At 38.8% G+C, this 15,121-nt stretch overlaps 1 protein-coding gene across 4 annotated transcripts; it reads left to right on the top strand.

Moving 5' to 3' along the window:
• Positions 1-1,068: 1,068 nt before the first annotated feature.
• On the top strand, positions 1,069-15,120 carry RSPH4A (radial spoke head component 4A). Of its 4 annotated transcripts, none has more exons than XM_037158073.2 (6): positions 1,069-2,001; positions 4,940-5,174; positions 7,335-8,069; positions 9,403-9,538; positions 10,356-10,473; positions 11,919-15,120. In XM_037158073.2, the coding sequence occupies exons 1-6, from the start codon at positions 1,349-1,351 to the stop codon at positions 12,145-12,147; spliced, it is 2,106 nt and encodes a 701-aa protein (XP_037013968.2). In that variant the 5' UTR covers positions 1,069-1,348; the 3' UTR covers positions 12,148-15,120. The 4 variants fall into 4 exon arrangements, with proteins under 4 accessions (XP_037013968.2, XP_037013971.2, XP_037013970.2 ...); XM_037158076.2 differs by having other exon boundaries at positions 11,942-12,037; XM_037158075.2 differs by lacking the exon at positions 11,919-15,120 and adding an exon at positions 10,896-10,950.
• The last annotated feature ends 1 nt before the right edge of the window (position 15,121 follows it).

The following is a 15,121-nucleotide window of genomic DNA, read 5'->3' as shown; positions in this document are numbered from 1 at the left end:
GAGAGTAACCAAAACCTTGTAAAAAAGAAAAAGAAAGAAATTAGAAGTTGGTAAACCTGTGAACTGTCAGAATAAAAGTAAACAGCCCTCCCTAAATAGAAAGGTGCTCACTTCTTCAGATGTGGTGGTGAAGGCACAGCAAGGTGTCCCTGAACCAGCAGAAATTACCTGCAACATTTTGCGTGTGCACACCCATGTGAGTTTGGGGAAGAGTGAAGGTCCACAGCTTTTATCAGGTCACTGAAGGGTTCTGTGCTTCTCCCACCCAGCTGAGCGTGGGGGGAGGGAAGTAGTATATTCCTACATGAAGAAAGAATTTTTGACCAACATGTTGCTAATTGGAAACCCTATCAAGGTAAAGTCTCAAATACAAAGCATTAATTTGTTTGTTAAAAAAGAAACACAGTACAAGGTAAAGGCTTTAATTAACTTATAGTTTATAGTAAGGTTAGATAGAGTCCCATCCTATGTACCTTTGTCATATAATAAGAGTTAATAGTCATAGTCATGACTTTAAATAGTGCAAAATTATGAATTCACATTTATATTATCAAATACAGGTTATACCATGCAAATATAGTTTTAGGGTTAATTGGAATTTCAATTATTGCAAAACAAGTAAACCACGAACTCTCTTATTTATGTGGGGTAACCTTTTGCATTACTTTCGCCTTGAAGATAGTACTCTGCCTACTCATCTGGCAGATTCTACATGAGGGGGAAAGGCAAAAGGAGGACTTCCTTGTTTATTCTCCATAAATGTCCCCGGTTTGGTTTAAACGGTGAGACATCTTTGTCGTCTAAGTCTTAGGATCTTCTGGTCTGGTTTCCTTCTCAATCTCCCCCCTCCCCCTCCCCTCCCCCTCCCCCCCCTCCCCCTCCCCCTCCCCCTCCCTCTCCCTCTCTCTCTCTCTCACAGGAACAGCTCGCCCCTCACTGCTCGACTGGAATCAACATCTTGAAAAATCCTCCGGGGCTGGGTCGTGGCTCCTCCTCCTTTGAGCTCCGGTGTCCTACCCTTGCTCGGGTTTCCAACCAAGCTGGTCGACTGCAGGTTGGATTGGCTGACCTAGGAAGAGGAGCAGAAGCTCACCAAATCACAAATCTAGGATTCTCCTCTTTCTTGGTCTCCTCCCTAGAATCCAGGCAACCAATGTGCTCCTCCGTTTCCCTTAGTGGAACCTTGCCCGGGGTTGCTATGGAGACAGGACGCTGCAACTTGCAAAGCAACAACTAGGACCCAGAAATCGCTTAGCAGATCTCTCAGCAAAGCGACTGTCCTGCGTTGTGTCCTTCCATTTCTGCACAACATCTTTCTAACAGAACTTATTTTGTTTTGACTCTTTCTATGGAAGACTCTACCACCCAGAAGCAAGAAAAAGAAAACCAAGAATCGGGGAAAGAAGAGAGGCCATGGGGAGAAATAACAGCAGCTTCTTCCCAAGATCTTACTGGGTTATCTGCACCCCTGGAGTCGGAGCAGGGGCCTGAGACTGGACCCCAGTCCCGGAGCAGCGCACCTGGGAGCCCGCAGTCTAGAGACAGCACACCTGTCGGTGACCTCACAGGACCGGGTGCATCGTCTGCACCTTCGCCTCCTGAGGAGTCCTCTTCCTCTCCTCTGACCAGACAGGGCCTTGAGGCGCCACGGCAGGCACGCGAGACCACTAGTGTGATTCCCGAAGCCGAGAGGCCTCACTCGGACCATTTGAAACCATCATCTGAAAATGGAGAAACAACTCATCAAACGTGCCCATCAACGGGGGACGCCTTTCCACAGTTTCAGCAAACAAATGGTCATTTGTATGAACCAAGGGATGTGAGCTTTAGCAACTCTAAACAAAAAGAGCTTAGGTTTGACATTTTTCAGGAGGAAGACTCAAACAGTAGCTATGATCCGGATGAGGCTGAGCCCGAAGCGGCCCCCAGCGTGCTGGAGATTGCCGTTCAGAACGCCAAGGCTTACCTCCTGAAGACCAGCAGCAAGTCGGGCTTAAATCTGTAAGTCGTGGAGAAAAAAAAAAATTTTTTTTAAGCAAAGTATGCCTAAGAAAAGAGGGTACGAGTATCTCTATGTGAGAGTGTTTCTGTGGGTGAATGAAAATATATTTGAAAAACCTGTAAGTAAGAGCTAGTGATTTAACAATCTTTACATCACAGGACTGACTGCACATAGATCATTGATAGGCATTCTTCTACTTGAAAGATCCTTGGCATTGAGAAACAAAACGAGGGATTATGGAATCTTGGGTTTGAAACAGACCATGACAATAGTGAAGTCCAAGCATCTCTTCAAGATGCTTGTAAAAAGTAACTTTCTACTACTAGTGACAGGGAGCGCGCGACTCTCCTCTAAGCATTCTAATGCTTCTGCGGCTTGGTTTTGAGTCTCACCCAGGCCAGTGCAGGGGGACTAGATCTCTGGGGTTTTGGGGATCTATCCTGATGGGAGCACTAAAAGCTCTGCATCCTGGGAAACCTCTCGGTCTGGGCAAACCAGGAGAACTAGCCACTATAATTTTAAGGTCTACAGAATAAAAGAAGTTAACGTTTAATGTGTGAAATCTTTCACAAAACTCAAGAATGACAATTTAAAATATAATTAGTAAATTACCGTTTTAAACTTTACTTGAGCTTCAGGGATGTGGTTTTCTGCTCAGTAGTGGATTTTACTCCAATTTCTGGTATATGCTTTTTGCTATAATGCCCAAGGTTAAATAACAAGCATGAATTTACCAACTTCGTTAAAACTCAAGAAAAGCTCATTACAAATTCTTGAGATCTCACTACTTAAAACTGAATGCACAAAACCCAAAAATGGGAAAATTTTCTTTATTGAATTAATAAGTGACACTACTTAAATGACTGTTTTATTTTGTTTCCAAATGCTACATCTCTGAGGTAATAAATAAATATTTTCTATAATGTTCACTATTATCTTCTAAATACTTTAGAACTTGAAATTAAAAACTGCTTCCTAAAAAAGAAAACCCTCAATTTATTATATGCAGATCTTATCTGACAACCATAAAATGACTTTTTATTGTAATTAAAACAATCTTTGACTAAAATACAAGATCCGATATTGGTTTTTATATTGCTGAAAATGAAGCCTCCAAAAATTGCCTTCTCACATTCTATTAAAACAAAATATTAATCTTCTGAATTTGAAAAAACTTTAATTATGAATTAATATCTAATAAACATATTTTATAATTTGACAAAAAAAAGATACTTTGACAAAATGGTGTGGACTCTTTAAAAAACAATATCTTGCCCAAAGAACTATGAACAAAGCACATATAGATATTATATTAAAACCTGAGAAATAAAATAAAAATTTGGACTTAGAGTCCTTCATTTGATAGCATACATGGCCTGTATTTGAGCAAATTAAAGACTTCAGTCAGAACTCCAGCTAGTACTTACTAAGCAACAATATTTTTGGTCTGGAGGCATTTCCATGACTTTTAATACTGGACAAATATTTAGAAATCTTGAGTAAGATTTAAACAAATCCCTAGTCATAACATTTCTATTCACTTACAAGAATAACAATTTTCTGAGAAGTAACAATATATTCTTTACATATAATATTTTAAAAACTGCCCTTTAAATTGGTTGTGCATATAATCTACATATTTTGCTTTGACATTCTTAATATCCATTGGATAAACACAGATATGAAAAAATTAAAAATGACACTTAGGGTCAACGAACAGAAAATAAGCAATTATTGAGCAACTATTTCGATTCACTGTAATAAGGAAGGAGATACATTAAGATAACAAACAAAAGCCAAAACCATAGTTTTGCCAACGTAAGAACCTAATGCAGTTGCTGAATGGAAAACATATGATGAACACACATATATAACAGCGCATTTGTGAACTCAGAAAGGCCCCCTCCAAACTGAAGAAGAATGGTTCTCAGGGATGACTTGAGTACAGTGGTTCCAGATTTTTTCTTCAGAGAAATGCTATACATGTGGGACAGCAAGCAAAGTCTCTCAGGTAGGATTTAGCAACTTATAAGAGTGATTTTTCAGTAGATTTAGTCCATTGGGAGAGTAATTACAATTGAACTAATTGTTAGAAATGGAATTGAAGGCAAACAATGCTTATCTGTCAGAGAGGAAACTTACACAAGTTTCCATATCGGACTGAGAAGTTTCCATTTAATCTAAGAGCACTATGACAGGCAATTTATCTCTTGGATAGTCCATTCACATTGTAAGTCTGATATTTGAAAAGGCACACCTTAGCCCTTATGTATAAAATGTAATGCATTAATGAGAGGTTAGAGGATGTTTCACTTACTCAGTTATAAAATAAAAAGCTAGGACAGTGTTTTTAATAGAACAAAAATAGTAAAATTCATTACATTTTTGATAAAGGTGAGTAATATTTATGACATTTTTCTTTCAGTTGTACGTGGGCAGGGGTTGCAGTATGAAATGTATCTCTTCTAGGTTTAAAATACACTGAGGTAGATTATTGGCCTAGGAAATGAAACAAGAGAACATATCTTTTAAGAGAGTCAGTAGAATTTAGAAATCAAATTGGATTTGGCAAGGGTGGGGAAGAGGGATGGAAAAGAAATTAAGGTAAAGAAAGAAAAATGTTAATCACTTAAAAATATATAACTAAGAAATTTTGATCTCAAAATGTGAAAGCATTCCTGGTGTAAAGTATGTATCTTTCATAATATGCTTTTCTTCAATATCTCAAATATTTATATCATTAGAGATATCCCCTAAGAAAAATTCTAGAAGAGGTTTTCCCAACAGTGGTAGAAGTTACTGTGTTTATTCACTTGAAGTTTATGAAGGCTTTGAGCTGTGGACATTTCCTACAAACCAGCTAACTGAGTTTGCATGAAATGCTTCTTCTAATGCTTTCGACATGTGCATAATCTGGAATTTTCTCTTTTCGGGTAGATATGATCATCTTTCTGAGATGCTGACCAAAATCTTAGATGAGCGACCTGAAAATGCTGTGGACATCATTGAAAATATTAGCCAGGAAGTGAAGGTGGCGCATTTTAGTAAAAAATTAGATACACTCCAAAATGAGTATGAGATGCTTCCAACATACGAAATAGCAGAGAAGCAGAAGGCTCTTTTTCTTCAGGAACATTTGGAAGGAGCTGACCAAGAACTGGAAGATGAAATAGTAAGTCACTAGTAGATTTGATTAGTTCAATCTTGTTTTATTCGAGGTGAGTGGGTATGGTTTTGCATTCATGTCAGTAGTCTTTTATAGCTTTCTAAATGGTATTTTCATCCCCATTTCACATAACTCATTGCCTTGTTTAGAGCTTATTTTTTCACATTGTGTTTGTATTTTATAGGCATAGGTACAGGTTGAAGTTACTCCTCGATTCATTGGCTAGAGAATGGAGGTTGTGTTAGCAGGCATGAGAACAATATAATCTCACTGTACATTTTCATCCCGGCTCCAGTCACCAGGGGTTATTGTCAATGAGCCAGAGTATTTTGAAAGGAATATATTTTTTTCTGTGCAGTAAATCCAACAATTCATTTAAAATATTCAGTTTTCTATTTTGCAAGCAGATGTGCTGTGTTGTAAAGCTTTGTTCCATTTATAGAGTAGATTTAGCATAATTCTCCAGGACCCTAGGATTTTTGGAATTGTACAAAGGAATTTGCTTCAACTTAATGTCACCAGCTGCATTAGACCCTAATAAGAGTCAGCCTGTCTTTTGGAGCATTGAAGCCAGTCATTGACATCTCCTCTCTAGCTATGAAAGTCCTAGATGGCATCTTCTTCCAATACGAGGCCCTTCATCTACACTGAAAACCTGTTGATTAGGGTAGCCACCTGCATTAATTATCTTAGCTAGGTCTCAAGAACTTGTTACAGCTTCTACATTAACACTTGCTGCTTCACTTTGCACTTTGCTGTTGTGGAAATGGCTCCTTTCCTTCAACTTTATGAACCAACCTCTGTGAGTTTCAACCTTTACTTCTGCAACTTTCTTGTCTCCCTCATTCTTCAGAGAATTGAGGAGTTAGGGCCTTGCTCTAGATTAGGTCTGGCTGGTATGATCTTCTATCCACAGCACTAGAACTTTCCTCATAATAGCAGTAAATCCATTTCCCTTTCCTACCATTTCTGTGTTCACTAGAATAGCACTTTTAAATATTTCAAACACGTTCCCTTTGCATTCACAGTTTGGCTGTTTGGCACAAGAGGCCTAGCTTTGGGCCTACCTTGGCCTTCAACATGCCTTCCTCACTAAGCTTAATCATTACTAGCTTTTGATTGAGAGTGAGAGATGTGCAACTCTTGAGGCCATTGTGGTATTATTAATTTGTCTAATTTCAATATTATTGTATCATGGGAAATACGGAGGCCCAAGGAGAGGGAGAGAGGTGAGGGAGCAGCTGGTTGGTGGAGCAGTCAGATAGAGCAGCATTTATGGATTAAGTTTACTGTCTTATGTCGTTGTGATTTGTGGTGCTCCAAACAAAGACAATCACATCAAAAAGCCCTGATCACTTATCAGGATAACAGATACAATAATAATGAAACAGTCCAACATATTGCTAGAATCACCCAAATGTGACACAAAGACATGAAGGGAGCAAGTGCTGTCAGAAAAATTCTGATAAATGCATTTGACTCAGGGTTGCCACAAACCTTTAATTTGTTAAGAGGAAAAAATAGGCCTGGCTAGTGTAGCTCAGTAGATTGAGCACGGGCCTGTGAAGCAAAGGGTCACCAGTTTGATTCCCAGTCGGGACACATGCCTGGGTTGTGGGCCAGGTCCCAGCAGGGGACACATGAGAGGCAACCACACATTGATGTTTCTCTCCCACTCTTTCTCCTTTCTCTAAAAATAAATAAATAAAATAAAATAAAATAAAGAAAGAAAAAATAAGTGGTATTTGCAAAGCACAATAAAATGAGGTATAATTCATTTTCTAAATATGTGTGTGTGTGTAGGTAGGTTTTGATATATTTTATTATTTCAGGGTAGTATACGGGCCACTTAAACATTTTATATAAAGAGGGAATGTTGAATTTTTATTATTCATAATGATTATTAAACTTTTTTCTGCCTAAGGTGCATACATACAACTTGATTATTATAATATTTGATAAGTGTAAAACACAATGGTGGAAACCACATTTATAAGTAATAAAATAATTGAAATTTGGAAATTAATAGAGTGAACTAAATCTTGGAAGACATGTTGAAGAAGTGGTACAGAGAGAAAGCAGAGCTAATATGCAGACATTTAATGGGGAAACAGGAAGCAAGCTGTTTTTTTCACAAAGTGTTAACCATGGTATTTGCATCCGCAGGCAGGAAACTCTCTTCCCAATATAATGGAGTCAGCATTTTACTTTGAACAAGCTGGAGTTGGCTTGGGCACAGATGAGACCTATCGAGTATTTCTTGCCCTCAAACAGCTTACTGACACTCACCCAATCCAAAGATGCCGTTTCTGGGGCAAGATTTTGGGCCTGGAAATGAATTACATTGTAGCTGAAACGGAACTTCGTGAGGGAGAAGATGAAGAGGAGATGGAAGAGGAAGATGTAACTGAAGAGAGAGACAACGGAGACAGTGAAAGTGAGGAAGATGATGAATTACCAAGGTCCTTCTACAAGGCCCCACAGGCTATACCAAAAGAAGAAAGCAGAACAGGTGCCAACAAATATGTCTATTTTGTTTGCAACGAGCCAGGAAGACCATGGGTGAAGTTACCATCAGTTACACCAGCACAAATTGTTATTGCAAGACAAATCAAGAAGTTTTTCACTGGGCGATTGGGAACTCCCATCATAAGCTACCCACCTTTCCCAGGAAATGAGAGTAATTACTTACGAGCACAAATTGCCAGAATTTCAGCAGGGACCCACATCAGCCCTCTAGGTTTCTATCAGTTCAGTGAAGAGGAAGGAGAGGAGGAAGAAGAAGTAGAAGGTGGGCGAGATAGTTTTGAAGAAAACCCTGATTTTGAAGGCATCCAGGTGGTTGATCTAGTGGAATCCCTGTCCAACTGGGTCCATCATGTACAACATATTCTCCCTCAGGTAGGGGCTTTGCAATGCTCAATCTGTTAGCCAAGCAGCACATATTTATTAAATTCAGTCTACAATATATACATATGTTCAGACTCTAGACAGAGAAAGAGACCATTAGAAAAGTCAAATAAAATCTCTGGCTGGTGCAGCTCAAAGGACTGAGCACAGGCTGCAAACCAAAGGGTCATAGGTTGGATTCCCAGTCAGGGCACATGCCTGGGTTGCAGACCAGGTCCCCAGTACGGGAGCATGCGAGAGGCAACCACACATTGATGTTTCTCTCCCTCTCTTTTTCCCTCCCTTCCCCTCTCTAAAAATAAATAAATAATTTTTTAAGAAGTCAAGTAAAAACACAGAGTAGTATATAATTGCCAAGTACTATAAACCTGGGATCTTCAAGCAGACTTTTATTTCCAAACAGAAATAAGATAATTATTTCTATGAAGTCTTTGACAAGTCATATAAGGATTTCAATTTATGTGTGATTTTCAATTAAATTTTAATTTATGAAATTATCTTTTTTATGTTAATATAGATGGTGCACCAATTATGGAAATATTTTTAAATTCTATTTCTATAATACATAGAGATTTTATGCCGAGCAATAAAATATTATAAAAACAAAAACAAGCAAACAGTGCTAAAGAGTAGTTACATAGCACACATTCTGCTAGGTGCCCTTAATAGCACTTTTATATGCATTACCTTTTTAATACGCATAACTGTATGAAAACTAGGATTAGCCTTAGTTTACAGGGGGGAAACTGAGGCAGAGTTTAGGGAATGTAAAAAGGGTAACATGGCTAATAAGCAACAGGGTCACATATGAATAGGCAGAATGGATCAAGAGTCCAGCTTCTTAGTCAGTCTGCTATAGTGCCTTGTCTGCAGGTAGAAAAATCTTCATTATACTTTGACCTATATATGAGATATTCTTACACCTCTTTAAATAAGTTAATTAGATCAGAAATCATAACCCCAAATCTCCATACCTAATCTTATCACATTTTAATTTTTATTATTAATAATAGTACCTTATCTCTTTCTTACAAACTTATTACAAATTAGTTAAATGCATTATTACTTTTATTTTACTAAGGCATTGCTAACTTTAAAATATAAATGTTCTGTAACTTCAGGAAATTGACAAATTCTTGAAATAAATAATATAATCTTATGCTTGAAAAACCTAGATCATAATACCATTTGGCAAATGTATGTGGAATGAATGAATAAATGAAAGATTATATTACCACAGAGTGGAACCTGTGCAGATAAGTGCTTCAATGTAAATGAATACTTTGATATTTTAAAGTCCTCATCTTGTAATATTCATACTCAGGGCCGCTGTAATTGGTTCAACCCCATACAAAGAAGTGAAGAGGAGGAAGAAGATGATGATGAAGAAAAAGAAGAACTTGACTACATAGAACAGGAAGTAGGGCCTCCTCTCTTGACACCGATCTCTGAAGATTTAGGTATTTTCACAAAGTTTATATGTAATATACTATGTACGTATATATTAAGTATACATAGTATATATGATATACTATATTTCATATAGCATATATGTATATATGGTATGTATAGTCTATGTATATATAATATACTATATCTATAGATTTCACACACACACACACACACACACACTATAGTATATGGTGAAGAATAAAGAATATACCTGGCTGAACCACCAGCCTTCTCTGACAGAAGTTAAAGAAGGGCCAGGCAGGGAGGAAACATGAGTGGGCTGTAGCTTCCACTGAAATGCTGATTGTGATCTTGTGTATCTCCTGCCTTGCATTCTGCAGACCATAGACAGATGACCATAAATACATGACATTGTGATATAGTGTGTAAATATTCAAGTTTCATTGTTCCAGGATGTTTGCAAAATTCCCTCCTAATTTTATGTCAAGCTGCTGGTTTTTTAAAAAAAATTTTAAAGATTTTATTTATTTATTAATTTTTAGAGAGAGGGGAAGGGAGAAAGACAGACAGAGAAACATCGATGTGTAAGAGATATATTGATTGTTACCTCTCATACACTCCAAACTGGGGACCCTGCCTTAACCCAGGCATGTGTCTTGACTAGGTATCAAACCATCAACCTTTCAGTTCTCAGGCTGGTGCTCAGTCAACTGACTCACACCAGCTAGGCAAGCTGCTGATGTTTTCAACTTTTCTATGTCAAGTGTGTGTGTGCTTTATGGTTTATAAAAATTGCTTCTTTGTTATACTGCATATCCTTGTCTATTTAGGAAATGAGCTTTTGAGTTTCTCGTTGATTTACAGAGATCCAGAACATACCACCTTGGACAACACGACTGTCTTCAAATCTCATTCCTCAATATGCTATTGCTGTTCTCAGATCCAACCTCTGGCCTGGAGCATATGCCTTTTGCAATGGCAAGTAAGTAAATGACAGCTTTCAAAGTTATTTTTGGAAAGCATAAGTTATCACTGGAATCTTACTATTGTTTTAACTCATTTTTAGCAAGATTTATCCACACATCTGTATCATACAGTAAAGCATCAAATTAGATAAGAATATTAGAGTAATTTAGACTTCCTCCTGTTCATCTGAATTAATTGATGAAGCTAAAATATGGTTTTCTGTCTATAATTATTTCAATAATTGACTTATTTATTTAATGGAGCAATTCTGAGCAGTGTTTAAATTAGTTTAAATCTTCCATTGTTTTTGTTGGACATCTTGATAAAAGCTAATTTAAAATATGTGTTATGTAGGCTGTCACCTTCAAGAGAATTAGGATCAAGAAGATACTAATTGTCCTTTTATCCCTCACTCCCCTCTCTGTCTTATGCTTCCAGTTTTTACCTAATAACCCAATGTCAAAAGATCAGCTGAGCCGGCGAGAGAGCTGAGCTGCTAAATGTCAGAGTAGCCATTAAAGCAACAAGCCAAAAAAAAAAAAAAAAAACCTCACAAAACCCAAAAAACAGATTCCCTCCACCCCTCCCCTGTTTTACATTTTTCCCCATGAAATGGCGTATCAATGGAAGATCTGGTGGATCAGCTTAGAGATATGGGGGTCATCTCAATGATAAGAAAGTCCCTGACATATGGACAGGGCGGGGGTGGCAGTGAGGGAGGAGGCAGGGGAAGAGGAGGAGTACTAGGGAAAAGTACTGGATATTGAGAGTGGGAAAAAGTGCCTTTAGGGTTTTCCCCTCTCCCACAGCTGCCATAGGGAGGCCTTGGCAGAGGGCCCCAGAAGACCCCTCCTGAAGGTCTTAGAGACCTAGGAGCGAAGGCACCCATGCCAGGAGCGGAACTATGTGAAGAGCATGAGGGTCCAGAGTCCTTGACGCAACTCCCCTCAGAGGCTGCAGGGCACTGAGCATGCACCAAACCTGGGGTGGAGAGGGCAATTTTTCCTTTAGACTTGCTGGGAAGCGCCTTAGTCATTGCTGTGGTTGGGTCTGAAAATTCACACATAGTAAGTCTTTAACCACAAGCCCACTTGTCACTCAGACAAGCGTTTGCTAGTTAAACTTTTGAACTTTTTCTAATTCTAACGAAGATAGTAACTTTTTAATTTAGTTTTTTCTCCCCAGAAATTAATTAAATAATTAAAGGTTGTGGTTTGGGTATAGGGTACATTGTGACAGGGTCTGGCCCCATGGTTTTCTTAACCAGCTTAAGCTGGTTTGGACCATAGAAATTTCCTGTGCTAGAAGAATCATTTAAGGATATTTCATCTCTCATTTCAAATGCATTGTTTTAAAATTATGGGACTATGATACTTCACGCACTTTATCATTAAGAAAGGTCAACTTTTCTTACTAAGAAATAATACAATAATGGTCTACATTTTTTAAAAAAACTTATAGGAAGTTTGAAAATCTCTACATAGGCTGGGGTCATAAATACAGTCCAGACAGCTACACACCCCCAGTTCCACCACCAGTTTGTCAAGAATACCCCAGTGGGCCAGAGCTCACAGAAGTGGATGACCCCAGTGTGGAAGAGGAGCAGGCGTTCAGGGCGGCCCAAGAAGCAGCTGCACTTCCAGCCGAGGAAAATGAAGACACTGATGAAGATGAAGATGATTACGACTAATAAAAATAAAATTGGGTGCTTACTTCAGCAGCATACATAGTAAAATAAAATTGGCCCAGTGTTATGAGATACATACATACTCCTTATGTGGGCCTAATTATATATATATGTAATTAGCAACTATTCCTGTGTAAAACGTCATTCTCTGAAAATAGCAAACTTGGAATTTCATATTTGGAACTATTAATATGCTTATAAAAATGTGCAATGGATTTTCCAGAGGCTAAATGACATGTTCCACATAACTATTCTGATAGCTACAATTAGTGAAATCACACTCCTGTATTTTTTTTTCAAATCTCAGGTTTAATTTCTATTGTGGCAAACACGAAACTGTATAACCCAACAGAGCTTCTTGGCGACTTCAATATTTTTTTGAGTATCAAGGTATATTGAGGCCAAAATATTGATTAGGAAATTATAATTCTATCACCTCCTCAAAGACTTCAGGGACATTAAATTTTTAACCTTTTACCCATTACTGCTTAAATAACTTCCTCAAAGACGTCTGTACCCTACAGAAATTGGTTTGCTTTGTTTGGGGAAACAGTGGTTACACAGGTGGCTAGCTGGGGTACCCAGAGACTTCAGACTAATATTTCCTACCACTGCTTCTCTAAAACTATCTTTTCATTTCACTTAAAAAAGTATTTTTAAGCCCTGCTACATGTGCCCCAAGGCTACTGACCAGCAGTTTGCAGATCACTGATCCACAAACATTGCTTGTCAAACACATAAAAGGTACATTTATTCAAACTTGAGAAGTACAGGAAGCACTTCCAAGCAAACTAAAGGTAGAAAGGTCATAAGCAGCACTAACTATATTTTGGGGAGGACTTTGGGCTTGGAGTGGAATTTTGAGTGGTGAGACAAGCCGGGATATGTAAGCAGGGCCCAGATTGTGGGCAGTGACTGGATTTTATTATCCATGGACAAGGAAGAGGACTCAACTAGGAAGTGACAAAATCAAATTTGTAATGAATGTTTTGGCTTCTGTTGGGAACTGCCCTGCCTGGTTTCAGGTGCTATAATCCCACCCCCCTCCCCCCACCCCCGCATAGCTAAGGCTGAGTGAGCAACCTTTGGACCATAAGCCACTAAGGAGACAAAGCTTATCTCCCTGGCAGCAGCGCAGCTTCTGCTCCTTTTTCCACAACTGGCCTCCAATGCTTGGGTAGCCAATGAGTAAGATTCCCAGGGGGGAATTACCCACGACAGGCACGATCACGTGGAGGCCCCAGGGAAGGACTTGGGGGGCTATGGAGGAAGGGGGTGATGGGCCCTCGCCTCTTGGCTTTGACAAAGCCTGAGTCCTCTTTGTAAGAAGTTTCCTAATTTCTTGGCTATTGTATTTCCTCTGCCCGACTTAAGCCTGAAACAATGAGAGGGTGGTGCAGCCCTGTGCTGGAAAGGGCAGGTTCCCCAGATTAGGACTGAGAAAGGATGTGTAAAATCCTGTGAAACCTGCTTTGCTAAGAATGCTCTCAGTTAAATAATAAAGGTCCGAGTAGGAAATGAGTTTGTTTCCTAAAGTTTTGTAGCCCTTTAGCTAATAGACCCTGACTCAGAATAGGCCCTCATAGTTCTTTGTATATTATCTCTTGCTTGATTCTCACTGCCTAACAATGATTAATGAACTTTACCTGTATTCCTGTGCTAACTGAACCCGATAAAAGCCTGTCCTGGCAAGGGTCAGTGTGCTCTCCCCTCGAGAGTAGCCTTTCCCTTCTCCTCCACAGGACTTGGTAGTCCATACAAATTTGTCTTGAATCCCACCCATAATGCTGTGTACACTGCAGGCCGGTGCATGTGTCAGCTTCAAGGTAGAAGAGGGACTGACAGAGGACTGACACAGGGAGACCAGTTAGTAGGCTAGCTCGTTATCTAGGTAAAGGGTAATAATGGCATCAAAGAGGATTACTGCACAGGAGATAGAGTAGAAGCCTGGCTTACTGATCTAAAGGACAAAATATTAGAAAGGGTGATTTCCAGAATTTCCTACTTGGCAATACTGTTCATTTTGGAGTGCAACTTAAGGTATTTGATAGAGCAGTTAATATTTATAAAACTCCACCCAAGTACGTTTTGTTCACTTTTCATGGTAGACAGTTGCTGCTTTTCTTTTTTCATGTTTCATATCCATTTCCTCATCCACCCGGACTCCCTTTTGAGAACTGCCTCTGTGCGTGGTGTGCATCGTGGCATCCGACGTGCCCTCTGGAATCTGAGTTGCGAGCAGAGCCATTCCACCCCAGATCCCAACCCCATTCCTGCTGTCAAGTAGACCAGTCTGGCCACAGTGGCCTTGGTTCCTGCACAGAGCCTAGTTCCTATGGATTCTGTGAGCTTCTCTGATAGTCTTTCCACGAATTACCTTCTGCTTAAATCAGCCAGAGTAGAATTCTTTCTTGCAACTTTACATGGCACATCTAACACAAATCTGAAAGTTTCTTTCCTACAGGACACATTCAATATAAGACTCTAAATCTCAGCTGTATAGGTAAGAGTGTGAACATTTAACAAAAGCAAATCCCTCTTTTCAAATACCTGTTAAATATTAAGGTTATTTTAAGTGGTGAGGAGGGAATTTTTACAAAAAAAAGAGAATAGAGTGTTTTATTGGTAGGAATTTGGAAGTGAGACAGCCTGGTTGTCTGGGTGTTCTGTGACACAGGCACTCTGGATTATGGTAATTTTTCCAGCCAAATTATTAATTTGTAGAATCTCAGTTTCCTCGGACAGCTAATAAGAGTACTTGTGTCACAGAACTACTTTGAAGATTAAACTAATTAATACATGAAAAAATACTAAGAATACCTAATACAAGTAAGGACCCAGTATATCTTACTATGACGTAATAAAAAAAAACCAGTTTATGAAACTGGAAATATACAAAAGGAAATATAAAAGCCACAATGAAATTAAGATGAATATAATTTAGACATTTTACAAATTAAAGTCGAGTATTCAGAAA

The sequence above is a fragment of the Artibeus jamaicensis genome, unplaced genomic scaffold (genome assembly GCF_021234435.1).
Source record: "Artibeus jamaicensis isolate MK-2021 breed Jamaican fruit bat unplaced genomic scaffold, CSHL_Jam_final contig_387, whole genome shotgun sequence".
NCBI classification, from domain to species: Eukaryota; Metazoa; Chordata; class Mammalia; order Chiroptera; family Phyllostomidae; genus Artibeus; species Artibeus jamaicensis.
Note: the sequence above shows the minus strand (reverse complement) of the source record. Positions and strands in the feature narration are given on the sequence as shown.

What these genes read in the sequence shown, in the direction of transcription:
- RSPH4A (XM_037158073.2), top strand. Translation starts at nt 1,349, where the DNA reads ATGGAAGACTCTACCACCCAGAAGCAAGAAAAAGAAAACCAAGAATCG. An exon ending in AAGAACTGGAAGATGAAATA is followed by an intron (nt 5,175 to 7,334) that starts GTAAGTCACTAG and finishes TTGCATCCGCAG; the next exon opens with GCAGGAAACTCTCTTCCCAA. An exon ending in TACAACATATTCTCCCTCAG is followed by an intron (nt 8,070 to 9,402) that starts GTAGGGGCTTTG and finishes ATTCATACTCAG; the next exon opens with GGCCGCTGTAATTGGTTCAA.